General features: G+C 35.2%; 1 protein-coding gene across 7 annotated transcripts in view; it reads left to right on the top strand.

Annotated features, from left to right (window-relative positions):
- The window catches only part of SANBR (SANT and BTB domain regulator of CSR), a 69973-nt gene that overhangs the window by 15534 nt on the left and 34765 nt on the right, over positions 1-19674 (top strand). For all 7 annotated transcript variants that reach the window (XR_012325689.1, XR_012325690.1, XM_033838484.2 and 4 more), the window contains 7 exons: positions 194-432; positions 3382-3440; positions 4885-5045; positions 8134-8220; positions 9577-9687; positions 12868-12991; positions 15612-15764. Coding sequence is in view for 5 of the 7 variants with exons in the window: in XM_019943360.3 (XP_019798919.1) it covers positions 194-432; positions 3382-3440; positions 4885-5045; positions 8134-8220; positions 9577-9687; positions 12868-12991; positions 15612-15764 (934 nt within the window). In the remaining 2 variants the exon portion in view is untranslated. The remainder of the gene's footprint in view (positions 1-193; positions 433-3381; positions 3441-4884; positions 5046-8133; positions 8221-9576; positions 9688-12867; positions 12992-15611; positions 15765-19674) is intronic.

Genomic DNA, 19674 nt, shown 5'->3' with positions numbered 1-19674 from the left:
TAGTCAATTTTCAGATACAGATCAGGTTAGCAAGACACTTATGAAAACTTCTGAATGTCAAACCCTGTAAAACTGATGTGTGATTAAAACCTTGAAAAATATCTTGTTCTCATACTTCCAATAAATGTCAATATTATTGGCTCCTCTTCTAAAATGCTAATAATTTCATTTCTGTGTAACATTTTTTATGAAGGCCAAACATGGTGATCCATGTATGTGATGAAGCAAAAAACTTGAAAGAAGATTTTATTTGCCCGCGAGATCTTTTGATATCAGAAATGAAGTACTTTGCTGAATATTTATCTGTGGACGCCCAGCGCTGGGAAGAGGTGGACATTTCAGTTCATTGTGACGTTCACATTTTCAACTGGTTGATAAAATATGTTAAAAGGAACACTAAGGAGAATAAAGATTGTGAGATGCCCACTTTAGGTAAAAGACAATCTATTGCTTATTTTGTAGTGCAATTTTTGTGTCAGCTGGAAGTTGCTTCAGGCCAAACATGAAATGTGGAAAATTGTTCAAACATTAGTATTTATGCTCAGATTAGTAATCACCTTTTAGGAAACTGATACCTCACCCTTTGTAAGCCAATTATAGTGAATTTATGGCAAATGGACAGGTCTCTAGATCAGCTATTTTCACTGTATGGTACAGTGACCGACCACTGGAGTCCTAAAGATCCTTTTAGAGGATCCACAAGGTCAAGAGAATCTGCTTAATAATGCCAGTATGTTGCTTGTCTTTCTCTCTGTGTTGACATTTGTTCAGATGGTGCAGAAGTAATGGAGGATAAAACTGTTGGAGCTTTAGCACACATCAAGGAAGGAGCATCACACTGTCTTAGTGGTCACTGTGTTCTTCAACACCACGTGCTCATAGGAAAAAAGAAAACAAAAAAACATTTTCACTTAAGAATATCCTTGATGAGGCAGTAAAAATTACTAATTTTATTAACTCTTGACTCTTGAGTATACATCGTTTTGATATTCTGTGTAATGACACAGGAAGTGCATTCCTGCTGCACACCAAAGTATGATGGCTGTCTGAAGGAAAAGCATTTATTTGTACAGTTGCTTGAGTTGCAAACTAGCTGCTTTTTTACGAAACCATTTTTACTTGGAAGAATGGCTGACAAGTTATGGTTATTCAGACTTAGGCATTTGGCAGATATTTTCTTTCTCTCTCTCTTTTTTTTTTTTTTTTTTTTTTGGCCACACCATGTAGCTTGCAGGATCTCAGTTCCCCGACCAGGGATTGAACCCAGGCCACGACAGTGAATGCCCAGAATCCTAACCAGTAGGCCACCAGGGAACTCCCCAGACAAATATTTTCTTGAAAATGAATTCAATGAGCCAGTCAATTAAAGGGATACAACTAACAATATTTGTTGCCACTGATAAAATTCAAGCTTTCAAGTGAGACTTAGAGTATTGGAAAACTTGTATCTGCTTGCATGTGCTTGACAGTTCCTCAATATTTAAAGATGTTTCTGATGAGACTGGTGAGATTTTGTGTGTGTGTGTGTGTATTGTGCAATGAAATGTTTCAACATTTGGAAGATTTGCATAACTCAGTGAACCAATGTCTTCCTAATGACCAATGCATGATGTTAAAAAAAATCATGCATGGGTTGAAGGTCCACTCAAAGTACAAGATAAATCAGTGGATTTGAGATAGCAGAATAGGAAAAGTTCATTGATATGATTTCAATTCCCATTGCAACTAACCTTTAAGAAAGACTACTCACAAATTCACTGTGGAAACAGATACAAGAGAATCTAGCTGTCTTCCCTTAAGTCATACATTGAAGAGATTTATAAAAAAATGTCCAACAGTGTTATTTTCACCTATTTTTTGTTTCTATTGGAAAATATAGTTATTTTTCATAAAATATGTTAATATGTAATTAGTTCATTATTTTTAAATGAATATTTTTTTTAAATTTCTGTTTTAATTTCCAATATGGTAAATTCTGATAGATATAACCCACATAAACAAAAGCTCTCCAGGAATTTCAGTTTTTAAGATTTTTTTAAAGGGGTCTTGAGAGCAAAAGTTTGAGAACCAGTGTTCTAGAGGATCAGAAGACTAATTACTAAGTAATCTTTTTGGGGCATTGACTTGTGTAGGAAATCACACTGGTGGTTTAATGAAGTCTTTCTGTGCATGAGAATTGCAATTTACAGTAGTAGCAAAATATTTCTAGACTCTTGTTGTAAATAAACCTATACTGACAGTATATAAGAAGTCTTCTGAGGAAGTTCATAATTTAATACATTTTTGTGACCAAATTAATAAAAAAGGTTTCTAATGTTCCTTAAAATTACAAAATTGCTAACTCAAAATTTTCAACCAGTCAGAGCCCAGAGATTCCAGACCATGCAGATATGTATGTGTGAAATAAAAATCAAAATACGTAGAGAGAAAAAAATTACTGTTTGATCTAGTATGTTTAAGAACATAGTACAGGTTAAAAAAGTGGTGCAAAACTGGTGTCTCTGTAATCTTGGACATTAAATCAGTGGCTACAAATGTAAGCTTTTATAAAAGCAATCTTTATTCTAACTAGGAAAACTACCAAAATTCTTAATTAAATTGCTGATAATCCAGACCTTGTGTCTTAATTGGAATGGGTTATATTATGTTTTCCTGAGGAACTTTTTCACCAGCTCCTTCCTCCCTTTACCATTGCTCTTTGAGAACCTTTAATCTAGAATTGTTACTTAAGGAAAGATTGGGATTACTTATTTTAATCATTGCCTGCATAGTCCTTTATTTAGGAGGATTGTCTTAGTACTATAATGGTAAAAATCACAGTTTTTTTCTTTTTCTTAAAAATATACCTCATGGGAGATGACTGAAGATGTTTTACTAAAATGATAGATAGCATCAGCCGGCATCCGCCTTTCCCTGGTTGTGCCTCCGAAGTCTGCCTTTAGGAAGTAATTTTGCATTTCTGCAATAGTAAATTTTATATTATCTTTCAGAATCTTTTAAATTAAGTATTTGTTCATAACAATCATTTGAACCACATTTGAAGTAGCTTCACTGTCATTTTTGTGTGATGAGTTATATTCACAACTTTAATTATCTTTTTCCCTGGTTTAGTTAAGGAGAAGTTTGCATATATCATATCTTTAGCTGGAGTCTTTTTACTTGATATGAGTCTAATTCCAAGGCAAATTTACTATGCATTTTCTCTACACTGTAAGTTTTAACATTGCATTTTCTTTCTTTCATGTATATAAGCCATAGTAAGGTTTTATTAAATTGTTCTTATTAAAGTAACATCCTCTTTTAAGGTGAGAAGGGCCTGTTCTAAGGAGATTGAGGTACAAATCCAAAGGAGAATTTAATTTTTCTCTCTTTTTTTTTTAGAGCCAGGAAATGTCATTTCGATTCTTATTTCTTCAGAATTTTTGAAAATGGATTCATTAGTAAGTATTAATAAGAGATTCAAGCTCTTTTATTCACCCATACTTGATTTAACATATAACTTGATGTTTCCTTCAAGTATCTAGAAAATTCTAAGACATCTTCCTGAAGTAGTTGTTAATTCAAGAGTGTGATTCATTAGAATAAACTGCTGGTGTTTGGAGGTACTTTGTTCTATTGGGAAGGCTATTGTTAAGGCTACTATGTATCGTTAGTATATGATGCCTATAAAACAAACAATTTATCCTCAAGGGAGGAGTTAGCTGTTGCATTAGGTGAAACTAAACAGAATTAATTTTACCCCAAAAGGGATTTTGCTCTGAAACCAAATTAAATGAAAATTAATTGGAATACATTTGTTTTACTATTAAAGTAATTGGTTTAAGCATGTTTTACTTATTTGTGTCTTTCATTTATAGTTCAGCAAATTAAGAACAAATACCCAACTACTAAAAAATGTAATTTTGTATGTGTAAACCACATGCTCATGTCTGTTGTTTAAGAATAGTTGATAAAACATAAAAGCATAATATATACATATACATATCAAGCTGTAACATTAAGTATATTTGTTTTTCTTCTTTTACCTTTTATTTAATAAATTTCTTTATGGTTCAAATGTTTTTTATATGTTTTTTGTGGTTTAAATTAACATTTAAATGAATATTTGCTTTTAACCTCTGGTAAAACTAAGCAGAGCAAAATACCCCTTTGCTGTGTTAACAGATGTGAAGTTTATTTGTTTGAAGTTTTATTAGTTCCCTGTATTCTTTGTACTCCTTAGTCCCTCTCCTTTCAGTTGTTGGTATTTATTGCTTCAGGGGAGGGTTATAGAAAAAAAGCAGAGACTAAAAGAGTCTCTGAGTTTTGATTTTTGAAATCTAAGCCCTAAAGGATGATTTTTATGCCATAGCAAAATATTTAGAAGAATGCATAATTAACCATTGCTGTTTTTCCCCAAAACCCAAATCTACCTCAAAAAATAAATAAATACATCTCACAGTGAAGAAAGGGGAAGAAAGTCAGAGAGCAAGCACAACACAACTGAGAAAACCCTGAAGTGACTGAAACTGTGTTTCTGCCACTCAGAGAAACAGAGGCTTAAAATTATCACTAAGTTTAGTTATAGGAAGTCACATACCTTGTACCCTTGAGTTTGTGGACTAAAATTTGTATCTGCCACAGTCATGAAAGATGTTCATTACATTATCGTTTGAAATATTCTAAGAAGTGTGAAAATTATTTTTCTAGCTATGTTTGTACAAATTTGACCTGCTAGACCACTTTGGAACAGTGTAGATTAACCCAAATAGGCAGAACTAAGTTATTGTGTAGCAATACATGGATTAGGCTTTTAATGAATCTTATCTTTGAAAAGTATTGATATGACATTATCCTTTATGCTACTGTCTTCAATATTCATTTTCTGTTGTGTTTTTTGTTTAGGTTGAACAATGTATTCAGTATTGCCACAAAAATATGAATGCCATAGTAGCTACCCCATGCAACATGAATTGTATTAATGCAAATCTTCTTACACGTATAGCTGATCTATTCACACACAGTGAAATTGATGATTTAAAGGACAAGAAAGATAAGTTTAGGAGGTAATTTTTAAATTTTAATTTAATTAATTTATTTTTTTAAAACTTTTGGTGGCACCACACGGCATGTGGGTCTTAGTCCCCTGACCATGGATCGAACCTGCACCCCCTGCAATGGAAGCACAGAGTCTTAACATTGGATCACCAGGGAAGTCCCTAAATTTAATTTTAAAAGTAATGTTCCTATTAGAAGAAATGTATTATTTCTATTTCATTTTAGTAAAAATTCTATATTTAGAATATATTTAGAAATCTATTTCCATTTTATTTTATTATTTTTTTTTTGCGGTACGCGGGCCTCTCACTGTTGTGGCCTCTCCCGTTGTGGAGCACAGGCTCCGGACGCGCAGGCTCAGCAGCCATGGCTCACGGGCCTAGCCGCTCCACGGCATGTGGGATCTTCCCGGACCGGGGCACGAACCCACGTCCCCTGCATCGACAGGTGGACTCTCAACCACTGCGCCACCAGGGAAGCCCTCCATTTTATTTTAAATGAAGTAAAATACATCCTGAGCCAGTGGCTCAGGTAAAAATTAGTAATTAAATTGGTTACGCTGAATAAGACACATATAAGCAGATTGTGGTGGTGAATTATGTTAAAAATTATTAAGACAGGCCTTAGTATAAAGGGGAAGAGTGATATGAGATGAGGTCAGCAGCACTTAGGGACTGTTTAAGTCATAGCAAGGAGTGTATACTTTATTCTAGGTGGAATGGAAGCAGAGGAGCGGCATGATCTGATTTGTTTTTAAGAGCTCAGTCTATTCTGTGTGGAGAATAGACTATAAGAATATAAGAAGCAAGACCTGTTAGAAGTCTAGTGCAGCAGTCTAGTGAGAGATGAAAGGCTTTGGACTAGAGTGGAGGCAGGGGAGCTTGAAGGAAGTAGATGGATTCAGAATATGTTAATAGAAAGATTTGACAGATTTTCAAATGGAATGATGTGGCAAGAGAGAAAGTATTTTAGGATAATTACTAGGTTTTAAGGTTGAGCAACTAAGTGTGCTAGTTTCATTAATAGAGAGGGCAATGACTGGGGTGAGGGGAATCAGGAGATGGGTTTGGGTCTTGTTAAGATTATTTAATATATTTAATATACTTCTTGGACACACAGGTAGGATGGCAAGGAGCTAGTTGGATATGTAAGTCTGAAGTTTAGGTCAGAGGTCAGGGCTTAAAATAGAAATATAAGAGTAGGTGAGGTTTGAAACCATGGAAGTGAATGAGATTTCCTAGCAATACCATATGCTCTCCCCTGAATTGCAGTGGTACCTTTACTGTAAATCAGGAGACTATACGTGTGAGGTCTCTTTCTGAATTCTCCATTTTGTTCTGTTCATTTCTTTGTCTGTACTTTTATCAGTAGCACACTGTCTTAAGTACAGTAGGTTTCTAATGTTTTTTGGTATCTAGTAATCTGAATTCTCCAGCTTTGCCTTCCTTCAAGATTGATGTCTTGGTCATTTTTTTTTTTTTTTTTTTGCGGTACACGGGCTTGTCACTGTTGTGGCCTCTCCCCTTGCGTAGCACAGGCTCTGGACGCACAGGCTCAGCGGCCATGGCTCAGGGGCCTAGCCACTCCGCGGGATGTGGGATCTTCCCAGACCAGGGCATGAACCCATGTCCCCCGCATCGGCAGGCGGACTCTCATCCACTGCACTACCAGGGAAGCCCTGTCTTGGTCATTTTGTATATTTTGCATTTCCATATGAATTTTGTAATCAGCCTGCCCATTTTCTCTTCTTTCCCTCTCATACACACACACAACCCTGCAGATTTGAGGGTTAATATTCAACCTGTAGATTTGGAAAGAGACATCTTAATAATATTGAGTCTTTCAGTTCATGAACACGGTATAACCCTCCCCTTATTTTAGCAATGTTTTATAGTTTTTAGTGAGACATACTTTTCCTTTTTTAACTAAATTTATTCTTAGGCATTTGAATTTTTTGGTGCTATTGTAAAAGCTATTTTTATTTATTTTATTTTCTAATTGTTAGCAAGAGAGTATTGATAAAGACTGTCCAACATTTGGAGTTTCAACAAGGGAGGAGCCAGTGAGGAGCCTGAGAAGGAGGAGCTAGGGGGTCAAAGGGAAGGCAAAAGGAAAGAGGGTTTCAAAAAGGAGGAAGTGATTAAGTGGTCAAATGTGTGGAATGCTGCTACCCTGTAGGGTAAGATGAGAACAGAAATGTGGCCAGTTGGATTTAAACAACTTTTTTCCAGATGTTTTGCTCTGAATGATTGCAGAAAAATTCAGCAGTAGCTATTATAGATAGGTAGGCTCAAGAAATGATTTTTTTTTAAGAAGGGAGATACTAGATTATATTTATATATGCTGATCAGGATGATTCCTTATAGTGGGAGAAATTGATAGTGCAGGGAATTATCTAAGAGTTTAGTCCTTAAGGGGAATGAGACACAGGGGAATTATCCAAGAGCTAAATACTTGAAAATGGAATCAGGATCCTAAATCCAGATTGGCCTTTAATAGCAGTCATTACTTGAGAGAAAATGGAGACAGTCAGGGTGTACACTTGGAGTTAATGACATACTTAGAAGACTTAAAGTTCATGCAGAACATTATTATATTATGCATAGTAATAAAGTATTAACATTTATTGAATGTTTAATACTGTCTGGCACTCTTTAAAAGACTATCTCATTTAACCCTCATAAAATCTTATGCATTTGAAATTACTAGCCCCATTTCATAGAGGGAGAAAATAAGGTTCAAAGATGTTAAGTTGCCAAAGAGCACATACCAAATTATTGATAGACCCAGGATTGTTAAATTTCCAAAATTCTCGGTCTTGAATATTCCTTAACAAAGGACTGAAAGAGGGGTAGATATCCATTTGTCTCATTTTTCTTGTAAAAATGGATTCTTGATCAGGCAGTTCTCATTAGTAGGTTTATTTACTTAGAACACTAAATATTTATTATAAATTCCCAAGGAAGGGCTCTCTAAGGATTTATTAGTCTTATTTTCTACATGTGCAGATAGGTCAGTGTTTATTTTCATCACTATCAAGTAACTTTAATAAAGTAGATATAAAAAATTAATTTGTTGGTCATTTGTTCTTAATAGTAAACTTTTTTGTAAGAAGATTGAGAGACTGTTTGATCCAGAATACTTGAATCCAGATTCTCAGAATAATGCAGCAACATTATACAGGTACAGTGATATGTTTTTCTTTGGTATGCTATATAATGCAGCTAAATTCTTTAATTTTACTACATTTGAAATTTTCTTCTTGGATGTTTTTGTATCTTCTTTTTTGTTGTTTTTTAATTTTTAAAATTTTAATACAATTTTTATTTTATTTTTTAAATATTTATTTATTTATTTATTTATTTTGGCTGCACCCAGTCTTAGTTGTGGCACACAGGATCTTTAGTTGCAGCATGAGGGATCCTTTAGTTGTGGCATGCAGACTTCTTCAGTTGCGGCATGTGAACTCTTAGTTGTGGCATGCATGCAGGATCTAGTTCTCTGACCAGGGATCGAACCTGGGCCCCCTGCATTGGGAGCGTGAAGTCTTACCCACTGGACCACCAGGGAAGTCCCAAATTTTTTATACAATTTTTAAAGTTTACTTTCCATTTACAGTTATTACACAATATTGGCTATATTCCTTGTGTTGTACAATACATCCCTGAGCCTATCTTATACCCAATAGTTTGTATCTCCCACTCCCCCACCTCTATTTTGCCCCTCCCTACCCTTTCCCCACTGGTAACCACTAGTCTGTTCTCTGTATCTGTGAGTCTGCTTCCTTTTTGTTATATTCACTGGTTTGTTGTATTTTTTAGATTCCACATATGAGTGATAACATATAGCATTTGTCTTTCTTTGTCTGACTTATTTCACTTAGCATGATGCCCTCCAAGTCTATGTATGTTGCTGCAAATGACAAAATTTCATTTTTTATGGCTGAGTAATATTCCATTGTGTGCGTGTGTGTGTGTGTGTGTGTGTGTGTGTGTGTGTGTGTGTGTGTGTGTGTGTGTGTGTACCACATCTTCTTTATCCATTCATCTGTTGATGGAACTTAGGTTGCTTACATATCTTGGCTATTACAAATAATGCTGCTATGAACATTGGGGGGTGCATGTATCTTTTTAAATTAGTTTTTTGGTTTTGTTTTTTTTTTTTTGATATATGCCCAGGAGTGGAATTGCTGGGTCATATGGTAGTTCTATTTTTAGTTTTTTGAGAAACCTCCATACTGTTTCCACAGTGACAGCACCAATTTACATTCCCACTAACAATGTACAGGGGTTCCCTTTTCTCCACATCCTTGCCAACATTTGTTATTTATGTTCTTTTTGATGATATCCATTCTGTTGGATGTGAGGTGATATCTCATCGTGGTCATGATTTTCATTTCCCTGATGATTAGATGTTGAACATCTTTTCATGTGCCTTTTGGCCATCTGTATTTCCTCTTTGGAAAAATGTCAATTCAGTTCCTCTGCCCATTTTTTAATCGGGTTGTTTGTTTTTTTTGATTGTATCTTTGTGTTATAGATGCTGTTTGTGTAAGAAACTTTTAACAAAAGAAACAGAAAGAAGAATTCCTTGCATTCCTGGAAAAATCAATGTGGATCAACATGGAAATATTATCTACATTCATATAAGGTGTAGTGAAAATAAAATACAGCTTTTTAAATGTGAATTAATAGTGTATTTATTAAAAGCAAAACTACTCTTATAAGGAATAGGATAATATCTTTTCTGCAATGATCCAACTTTGATTTAGAAAGATGCTACTTTCAAAACAAAATTGTTGTAAAAGCTTTATTTTATCTTGAAAGATATTCTGATCAGTGCCATTAAAATGATTTCTTTTCACTAACAGATTTTAGTTATCTATTATATAAGTGTTTTTGAGAAGACAACCAAATTTACTTTCAGATAAATTTTGGTGAGTGACGCAAATTGTCTTTAAAATTGGATTTTTTGTAATTTATTCTTCATACTTTGTCAGTATTCCATTAATGCATCGTCCTTTTTAATTCCCCTTTAAGTTCAAAACTGGTTCTCATCCTGAGTTGGGGAGTAGGGAGAGAGTGTTATAAATCGGTAGAATGTCTCAGGATAACAAAAACTTCAAAATATGTATGTATATTCTCTGACAGTATCCTACTGCTAGGAATTTATTCAGAGAGGTAATGTTGATTTGTGAAAGCACTTAATAAGGACATTTATTGCTCTATATAAATAAGAAAAAGTAAAAAAAACACTCAAATGATTAAGTGAACTAAGATATATCCATAAAATAGTATATCTATATAAAACATCTAATCAATTCTTAATGTGCAGCCTTTGAGAATGTAAAAGAATATATACTCACACAGAAAATTGTTAGTGGTAAATTAAATAAGAAAAAACAGGTTATAAAACAGAACTAGAAACATGTTCACTAAAATGTTAACTGCGGTTTTACCTTTGAGTGATAGTATTATGGATGATTTTCGTTTGCTTTTTGCTTTTTTTCCTATATTAAAAATGTACAGTACTTTTACTAAAGAAAAAACCCTACAAATGTTAGGTTTCATATTTTAAACATTAAAACAGAAACCCAGAGAAACACATGACATTTGACCCTAGTGTTAATAATAGCACAGTCAACATTAAAATATTTCATTTTTCTCTCCATATAATAAAGGGAATATACATTAGTTACTATAAGCACTTGTGATTTTTTTTTAATACAGCAGGTTCTTATTCGTCATCAATTTATACACATCAGTGTACATGTTAATCCCAATCGCCCAATTCATCACACCACCATCCCCACCCTCCCCGCGGCTTTCTCCCCTTGGTGTGCATACATTTGTTCTCTACATCTGTGTCTCAACTTCTGCCCTGCAAACCGGTTCATCTGTACCATTTTTCTAGGTTCCACATACATGCGTTAATATACGATATTTGTTTTGCTCTTCCTGACTGACTTCACTCTGTGTGACAGTTTCTAGATCCATCCATGTCTCAACAAATGAGCTAATTTCGTTCCTTTTTATGGCTGAGTAATATTCCATTGTATATATGTACCACATCTTCTTTATCCATTCGTCTGTCGATGGGCATTTAGGTTGCTTCCATGACCTGGCTATTGTCAGTAGTGCTGCAATGAACATTGGGGTGCATGTGTCTTTTTGAATTATGGTTTTCTCTGGGTATATGCCCAGTAGTGGGATCGCTGGATCATATGGTAATTCTATTTTTAGTTTTTAAAGGAACCTGCATACTGTTCTCCATAGTGGCTGTATCAATTTACATTCCCACCAACAGTGCAAGAGGGTTCCCTTTTCTCCACACCCTCTCCAGCATTTGTTGTTTGTGGATTTTCTGATGATGCCCATTCTAAATGGTGTGAGGTGATACCTCATTGTAGTTTTGATTTGCATTTCTCTAATAATTAGTGATGTTGAGCAGCTTTTCATGTGCTTTTTGGCAATCTGTATGTCTCCTTTGGAGAAATGTCTATTTAGGTCTTCTGCCCATTTTTGGATTGGGTTGTTTGCTTTTTTAATATTGAGCTGCATGAGCTGTTTATATATTTTGGAGATTAATCCTTTGTCCGTTGATTCGTTTGCAAATATTTTCTCCCATTCTGAGGGTTGTCTTTTCGTCTTGTTTATGGTTTCCTTTGCTGTGCAAAAGCTTTGAGGTTTCATTAGGTCCCATTTGTTTATTTTTGTTTTTATTTCCATTACTCTAGGAGGTGGATCAAAAAAGATCTCGCTGTGATTTATGTCAAAGAGTGTTCTTCCTATGCTTTCCTCTAAGAATTTTATAGTGTCTGGCCTTACATTTAGGTCTTTAATCCATTTTGAGTTTATTTTTGTGTATGGTGTTAGGGAGTGTTCTAATTTCATTCTTTTACATGTAGCTGTCCAGTTTTCCCAGCACCACTTATTGAAGAGACTATCTTTTCTCCATTGTATATCCTTGCCTCCTTTATCAAATTTTATACTTTTTTATCTTGAGACTTGATTTACGTTTTGAAAATTACTTCCATTTTGACAGCAATAAGTATTAATATTACTATGTGAATAAATGGATATTAACTTCGACATCCAGTTTTGTTGTTTTATTCAAAGTATTTTCCTGCAAATCAGTTGTGGATGACATTTTTCAAAAATGTCTTTAACCTAAAACAGATGTAATTTCTAATAACATGATGGCATTTTGTTATTTACTGAACTAAGGACAAAACTAACAAAAGTTCAAAAAGATTGGGGACTTAGACAAAAATAGGAACCTGTTACATATGACCATAGCAAATGGAGTTATAAGCCTTGCCTGTTTTTTTATAAGTTTATATCACATAACTTACAAATGTGTTATTACCAAGACCTGATTCTTCATTAATTTATTACTCAACTACTAGAAAATGCCTTGTGAAAATAATATAAAGAACTAATACATTAATGGAATGTTTAGAATCACCAATATTTAATAATTATTTTATAGTATGTACAATTAGAATAAAAGGTTCCATTTAGCAACATAAGCCTAAGTTCCAACTGTTAGCCTGCTCAAACTATATTTAATTTATAACGCTTTATCTAGCGTAGTAAAATAATTTGGCATTCAGTCTGTCACAACTTTTTCTGTTGTCCACAGGAAAAAAAAAGAATAAACAAACTCCCAAATGAAATTTTACCTACCATTCAGTGTAGTCCATTCCACAGCCATCTTTTGGGGAACGTTCTTGGAAATATGTCACAAATTTTAAAATATTTGTTTGAACTAAATTGTTTATATTGCTTGAGTGTAAAATAATATAACAACTGAAGCTCTTTTCCCCAGAGATAAGACTTGGGATGTTCATGAGTATTTGAATAGTCTTTCTGAAGAATTAAAATCTTGGAGAGATGTATATTGGCGCTTGTGGGGAACAGTCAACTGGCTAACTTGTTCAAGATGTTATCAGGTGAGTTTTGTCTTTTTTTAATATCCTGCTCTGCAAACATTGAGAGCAGGCTCTTTTGATATATGCTGTTTAATTAAGGTGTGTTTGTACAATATCTGACATCTTTTTAAGAAACTAGTGTCAAAACGATGGTGCTATTAAACATTGCTTGCATCTGACTTCATTTCTCATACTATGGTTCTTCCTCTATTTTATTTCCATTGCTGAAACAATCAATGACTTGATGAATTTTTATAAAACCAACAGGTTTTAAGTGATCAAATCCATTTTTTTAATGGAAAAAAGATAACAGAATTCTCACTGCCTTTCATTATTTCCAGCCAAACTGTTTCTCTGTTAGTCCATAAATTTCTTTAGAAATTCAGAAACACCCTTGCAGATAGGATACTAATGAGATATGCCCTTCTTGTTAAAATAATTGTGTTACCAGAAAGGTTTTGTTCATTTTCTTCCAAATGAAGTCTATCATAAAAGCACAAGAAAGCTTGCTATTTGAAGGTACCTATAATAAATCCTTTTCTAGAATAAATAGATCTTTATTGGTTGCAGTCATTCCAAATTAGTCTTATGTATAAATCCAGAGTGTTCTACGTAAAATTTTTTTCAATCCCTCAGGTCTCCCAGCCCCCAGTTCTTTTCCTCTCTCACTTGGGTAATTATTTTCAGTAGAAGGAAGGAAGAGCAGTGGACTCCCTATGTCCCCACAATTTTTAAAATCTTGATTTATTAAAGTATAATTTACATACAGTAAAATTTATCCTTTTGTGAGGTTTGACAAACTCATACAGTCATGTAACTACCATCACAATCAAAGCATAGACCACTTCTGTCAGCCTAAAAAATTCCCTCGTGCCCGTTTTTAGTCAATTCCTTCTTCCACCCCAGGCTCTGACAACCACTGTTCTGTTTACTGTCTCTATAGTTTTGACTTTTCCAGAATGTCATATAACTAGAATCATACAGTTTTAGCTTTTTTTTTTTTTTTTTGCGGTACGCGGGCCTCTCACTGTTGTGGCCTCTCCTGTTGCGGAGCCTGGGCTCCGGACGCGCAGGCTCAGCGGCCATGGCTCACGGGCCCAGCCGCTCCGCAGCATGTGGGATCTTCCCAGACCGGGGCACGAACCCGTGTCCCCTGCATCGGCAGGCGGACTCAACCACTGCGCCACCAGGGCAGCCCAGTTTTAGCTTTCTGAGTCTAGCTTCTTTTACTTAGGAAAATGGATTTGAAATTTATTCACATTTTTGTATCTATCAATTTGTTCCTTTTTAGCCTTAGGTAGTAGTCCATCATATGAATATATCCCAGTATGTTTATTCACTTACCAGCAAAGGACTGTAGGTGTTTCTAGTTTGGGGCCATTATGAAGAAAGCATCTATAAACATTCCCTTACAGGCTTTCATGTGAATATGTTTCTCTCGGGTAGTTACCTAGAAGTAGGATCGCTGGATTGATGGTAAATGTAAGCTTAACATTTACCATGCCTAACAGTTTCCCAAAGTCCCTGAACCACTTTGCATTCCTTCCAGCTATGCATGGGAGTTCCAGTTACCCCACATCTTCACTAGCACTTGATATTGTCAGGTTGGTTTTTTGGTGTGGTGTTGTTTTTTTTTAACTTAATAGCTGTGTAGTGGTCCTCCCCACAATGGAGTGTCGCTTATAATCAAGGATATTAGGCTTCTAAAACCTGACTTGTTTAGCATGTCAGAATGCAGAAAATTTGAAGGATTTTTTTCTCTTCTTCATAGGAAATTAAGTCTTGATTTATAATATTTAATATTTTACTATGGAGAGTTCATAAACTCATAAAATAGTTTGTATGCAAAATACTTTGTATGAGTGTACACCTTATAGCTTTTATCAGATGCAGAAAATTTTAATTAAAATCTATTATTTGAAAATCATAATTGGAACTAACAACTAAGAATTCTGAATTATAGACTATCCTTTCTTGCTTTTGTGTTCAGGATCTTTTTATTTTCTTTAAATTATCTTACCAACTTATAAATGTATCTGAAACATGACTATTAATTTTACAATTAAACTTCGATAAGATTTTCACCAGTGATTCAAGGTTACTCCATAGTTGTCACTAATACTGATGCTAAGTATTTACCTTAAAAAAATATGTCAAAGAATAAGTGAGGCAAATTTTTATTTAATTTTTTCCATTGGAAAACCTCTTATGTGATTGGCCAATTATAAAATTAGATGTACATCAAGATCAATTTAACTCATCTGAACTTAGTGTTTTTGATTTTGTTTTTTAATAGCTGTATTGAGGTATAATTACGTGCCATAAAAATCACTCACTTTAAGTGTACAATTTCCTGATTTTTAATAAATTTACAGAGTTGTGCAACCATCACCACCATCTAACTTTAGTACATTTCCATCACCCCAGAAAGATCCCTCATGTCCATTTGCTGCCATTCCCCAACGCTGTCTCACTTTTAACACCAGGCAACCACAAATCTGCCTTGTGTCTCTAGAGATTTGCCTTTTCTGTGCATTTTATGTGATGGAACATACAGTATGTGGTCTTGAGTGAAGTATTTTTGAGATGTATAATTTCATTGTGGGAATAATACTTGATTTTACGTATTTCTTTTATTCAGGCTTTTCTGTGTATAGAGTTTTCACATTGTCAATATCACTCAGAAACAGTGATTTATCCTACTGCAGGAAGTTCGCTAAGTTCTGTTGGCACTGGAATCTATCCCTGCTGTAACCAAAAGGTTCTTCGGTTTGACCCCACTCAGCTTACAAAGGTAAATTTTGAATGTTGCCCTTTTGTAATTACAGCACTCACTAACACTTTGTATTTAAGTCTTTTCCTCTTTTATTGTTTTTAAAATGTAAATATACATTCATGTAGAAGAGACTTAAAGCAATGCATAGGTAAGTATAGTAAAAAATAGAAATCTCTCTTCACACCACTCCCTCATTCTACATCTCTTCTTAGAGGTAACCACTGTTCACAGTTCCTTTCAGACCTTGTTTTATACGTTTCAGGCACAAACTATATGTTGTTTTTCATTCTGGAAATAGGATCAGACTATTCATGTTATTCTTTAGTTTGCCTTTTTCACTCAATAATATAATTAGGTGACCATTCTGTGTAATATTAACTGCTGTGTAATACTCCAAGCTGTGCGTATTTCACAATTTATTTAACCAGTCTCCTATCGATGAACATTTAGGTTGTTTCCAGATTAATAATATTACAGTGTTGCAGTGAACATCCTTGCACATATATCTTGGTGGAATATATGAGTATTGCTCTAGGTTAGAGTCCTTGATCACTCACATTCTTGGAAATGTTATGTAATTAAGTTTTGTGAATGGACGAAAGGAACCTTCAGGTCTTCATCATCATCCATACAGTAAATATTTAAGAAGTGCCAAAGTTGTGTCGCAGACTGTGCAAGGCAGAGAGTAGTGTGTAAAACTGGGTAGTTTCTGCCTCCATGGAGCTTACAGTTCAGGCAATAATGTCAAAAGGGCGGGGGGGGGGAAAGCAGGCAAAGGAATGTTTGAAGAATTTCTGTAATAGGCTGGTTTGATCTGGACCTTGAAATCAGGGAAAGCCTCCCTCCGTAAGGAGTTGGCACAGAGATCTGAAGGGTGGGTAGGAGTATGTGAGGCAAAGAGGAAGGGAAAGAGCCCTTTGGTCAGAACAGCAAGGCCAAAAGGAACACAGTGGGTAAATGAGACTGAAAGAAACTGTGCCTGTTGTAAAAAACATGCATGGCTGAAGACGGGGCTGGAGAGGTCAGCAGGTGTCAGCCATGCAGGGGCGGGACCTCCTAGTCTGTGCTTTAGTTTCTCCTTTATTTCAGATTTTGAAAATATCAATTGTTTGTGGAGAACGGCTTAGGGAATAGTCAGTAGAGTCGGGTACAAGGGGAACTATCAGAGTAGTCTTAGGGAGATGACGGTGACTTGGACTAGGGCAGTGGAGACAGAAATGGATGAATTCAGTATTTAGGAAGTAAAACTGAATTGACCTATTGGATTATTTCACAGAGGGGATTGGAGGAGTCAGGGATGACTCAGTTTCTTGCTTCTGCTACTGGATAGATGGTGGTGCTATTCACTGAGGAGGAAAACAACAGGCGAATCAGGTCTGGAGAGGAGCTCACGAGTTCTGTTCTGGACATTTTGAGTTTGAGGTACTTTATGAGATAACCAGGCAAAGAGTGTTAGATACGTGGGTTTTGGTGCTTAGAGAGTGGCTAGGCCATAGATAATAATTTCTAAGTCTTGCAAATAAGTGATAATTGAAGCCAGCAGGTATAGGTGAGCATAAGAGCAGAGGGTCTACAACAGAGCCTAGAGAAACTCCAACATTTATTGGTTGGATAGAGAAGCATGATCCTGCAAAGGAGAATGATCAGGAGGGGACAGAGTAAACCAAGAATGTTGTCATGAAAGTCAAGGGAGCAGTATTTGAAGATGGAGAGAGTGTCCACGATGCCAATTATTGCTAAGAGGTCAAATAAAATAATGAAAGAAATGTGTCTTTTGGCTTTGGTGACCTGGAATTCTTAAGTGCGAAGAACTGTTTTGATGGAGTGCTAGATTCAGAAGCCAGATTAGTATGGGTTGAGGAGTGAGTAGAAGAAAAGCAAATGGAAACAGTGTGGTTAACAACTCTTTTGGGAAATTTGAGAAGGGGAGAAGATGGATCAATAATTAGGTTATGGATATTTATTGTTTCTGTCTTTTAAAAAAATTTTTTATTGGAGTATAGTTGATTTACAATGTTGTGTTAGTTTCAGGTGTATAGCAAAGTGAATCAGTTATGCATATACATGTATCTGCTCTTTTTTAGATTCTTTTCTCATGTAGGTCATTACAGAGTTTTGTTTTTTTAATATTTATTTATTTGGCTGTGCTGGGTCTTAGCACACAGGATCTTCGTTGCCGCATGTGGGATCTTTTAGTTGTGGCATGCAGGATCTTTGTTGCAGCATGTGAGGTCTAGCTCCCTGACCAGGGGTAGAACACAGGCCCCCTGCATTGGGAGCACAGGATCTTAACCACTGGACCACCAGGAAAGTCCCATTACAGAGTATTGAATAGAGTTCCCTGTGCTATACAGTAGGTCCTTATCAGTTATCTATTTTATATATAGTAGTGTGTATATGTCAGTCCCAATATCCGTTTTCTACATCTGTGACTCTATTTCTGTTTTGTAAATAAGTTCATTTATACCATTTTTTTAGATTCAACTTATAAGCAATATCATATGATATTTGTCTTTCTCTGTCTGACTTACTTCACTCAGTGTGACAATCTCTAGGTCCATCTATGTTGCTGCAAATGGCATTATCTTCTTTTTTATGGCTGAGTAATATTCCACATCTTCTTTATCCATTCGTCTTTTGATGGACATTTAGGTTGCTTCCATGTCTTGGCTATTGTAAATAGTGCTGCAATGAACATTGGGGTGCATGTAATCTTTTCGAATTATGCTTTTCTCTGGGTATATGCCCACGAGTGGGATTGCTGGGTCATATGGTAGTTCTATATTTAGTTTTTTAAGGAACCTCCATACTGCTCTCCATTATGGTTGTACCAATTTACATTGCCACCAACAGTGTAGGAGGGTTCTCTTTTCTCCACACCCTCTCCAGCATTTATTGTGTGTAGATTTTTTGAGGATGGGCATTCTGACCCGTGTGAGGTAATACCTCATTGTAGTTTTGATTTGTGTTTCTCTAATAATTAGTGATGTTGAGCATCTTTTCATGTGCTTTTTGGCCATCTGTATGTCTTTTTTGGAGAAAGGTCTATTTAGATCTTCCACCCATTTTTTTCTTTTTTTAAAAAATATTTTTATTTTTTCCATTCTTTTTCAAATTATTTTCCCATTTAGGTTATTACAGAATATTGAGCACAGTTCCCTGTGCTATACAGTAGGTTCTTGTTGGTTGTCTATTTTATTTTTACTTTCTTTCGTTTTTTTTTAATTGAAGTATAGTTGATTTACAATGTTGTACCAATCTCTGCTCTACAGCAAAGTGACTCAGTTATACACATATATACATACTTTTTTAATATTCTTTTCCATTATGGTTTGTCACAGGATATTGAATATAGTTCCCTGTGCTATACATTAAGACCTTGTTGTTGGTTATCTATTTTAAATACAGCAGTGTGTACACTTCTGCCCACTTTTTGGTTGGGTTGTTTGCTTTTTTTGATATTGAGCTGCATGAGCTGTTTGTATATTTGGGAGATTAGTCCCTTGTCGGTCTCGTCATTTGCAAATATTTTCTCCCATTCTGTGGGTTGTCTTTTCGTTTTGTTTATAGCTTCCTTTGCTGTGCAAAAGCTTTTAAGTTTAATTAGGTCCCATTTGTTTATTTTTGTTTTTATTTTCATTACTCTAGGAGGTAGATCAAAAAAGATATTGCTGCTATTTATGTTAGGGAGTGTTCTGCGTATGTTTTCCTCTAAGAGTTTTATAGTATCTGGCCTTACATGTAGGTTTTTAATCCATTTTGAGTGTATTTTTGTGTATGGTGTTAGAGAATGTCCTAAATTCATTCTTTCACATGTAGCTGTCCAGTTTTCCCAGCACCACTTATTGAAGAGACTGTAGGAGAGACATTTTAAAAAGTCAGTAAGAAGGATCCAGTTGAGGAGGAGAGATTGATAGTACAAGGTTTA

Source organism: Tursiops truncatus, chromosome 14 (assembly GCF_011762595.2).
Source record: "Tursiops truncatus isolate mTurTru1 chromosome 14, mTurTru1.mat.Y, whole genome shotgun sequence".
Taxonomy (NCBI): Eukaryota; Metazoa; Chordata; class Mammalia; order Artiodactyla; family Delphinidae; genus Tursiops; species Tursiops truncatus.
The sequence above is the reverse complement of the archived record's forward strand: the minus strand, read 5'-3'. Positions and strand labels throughout refer to the sequence as shown.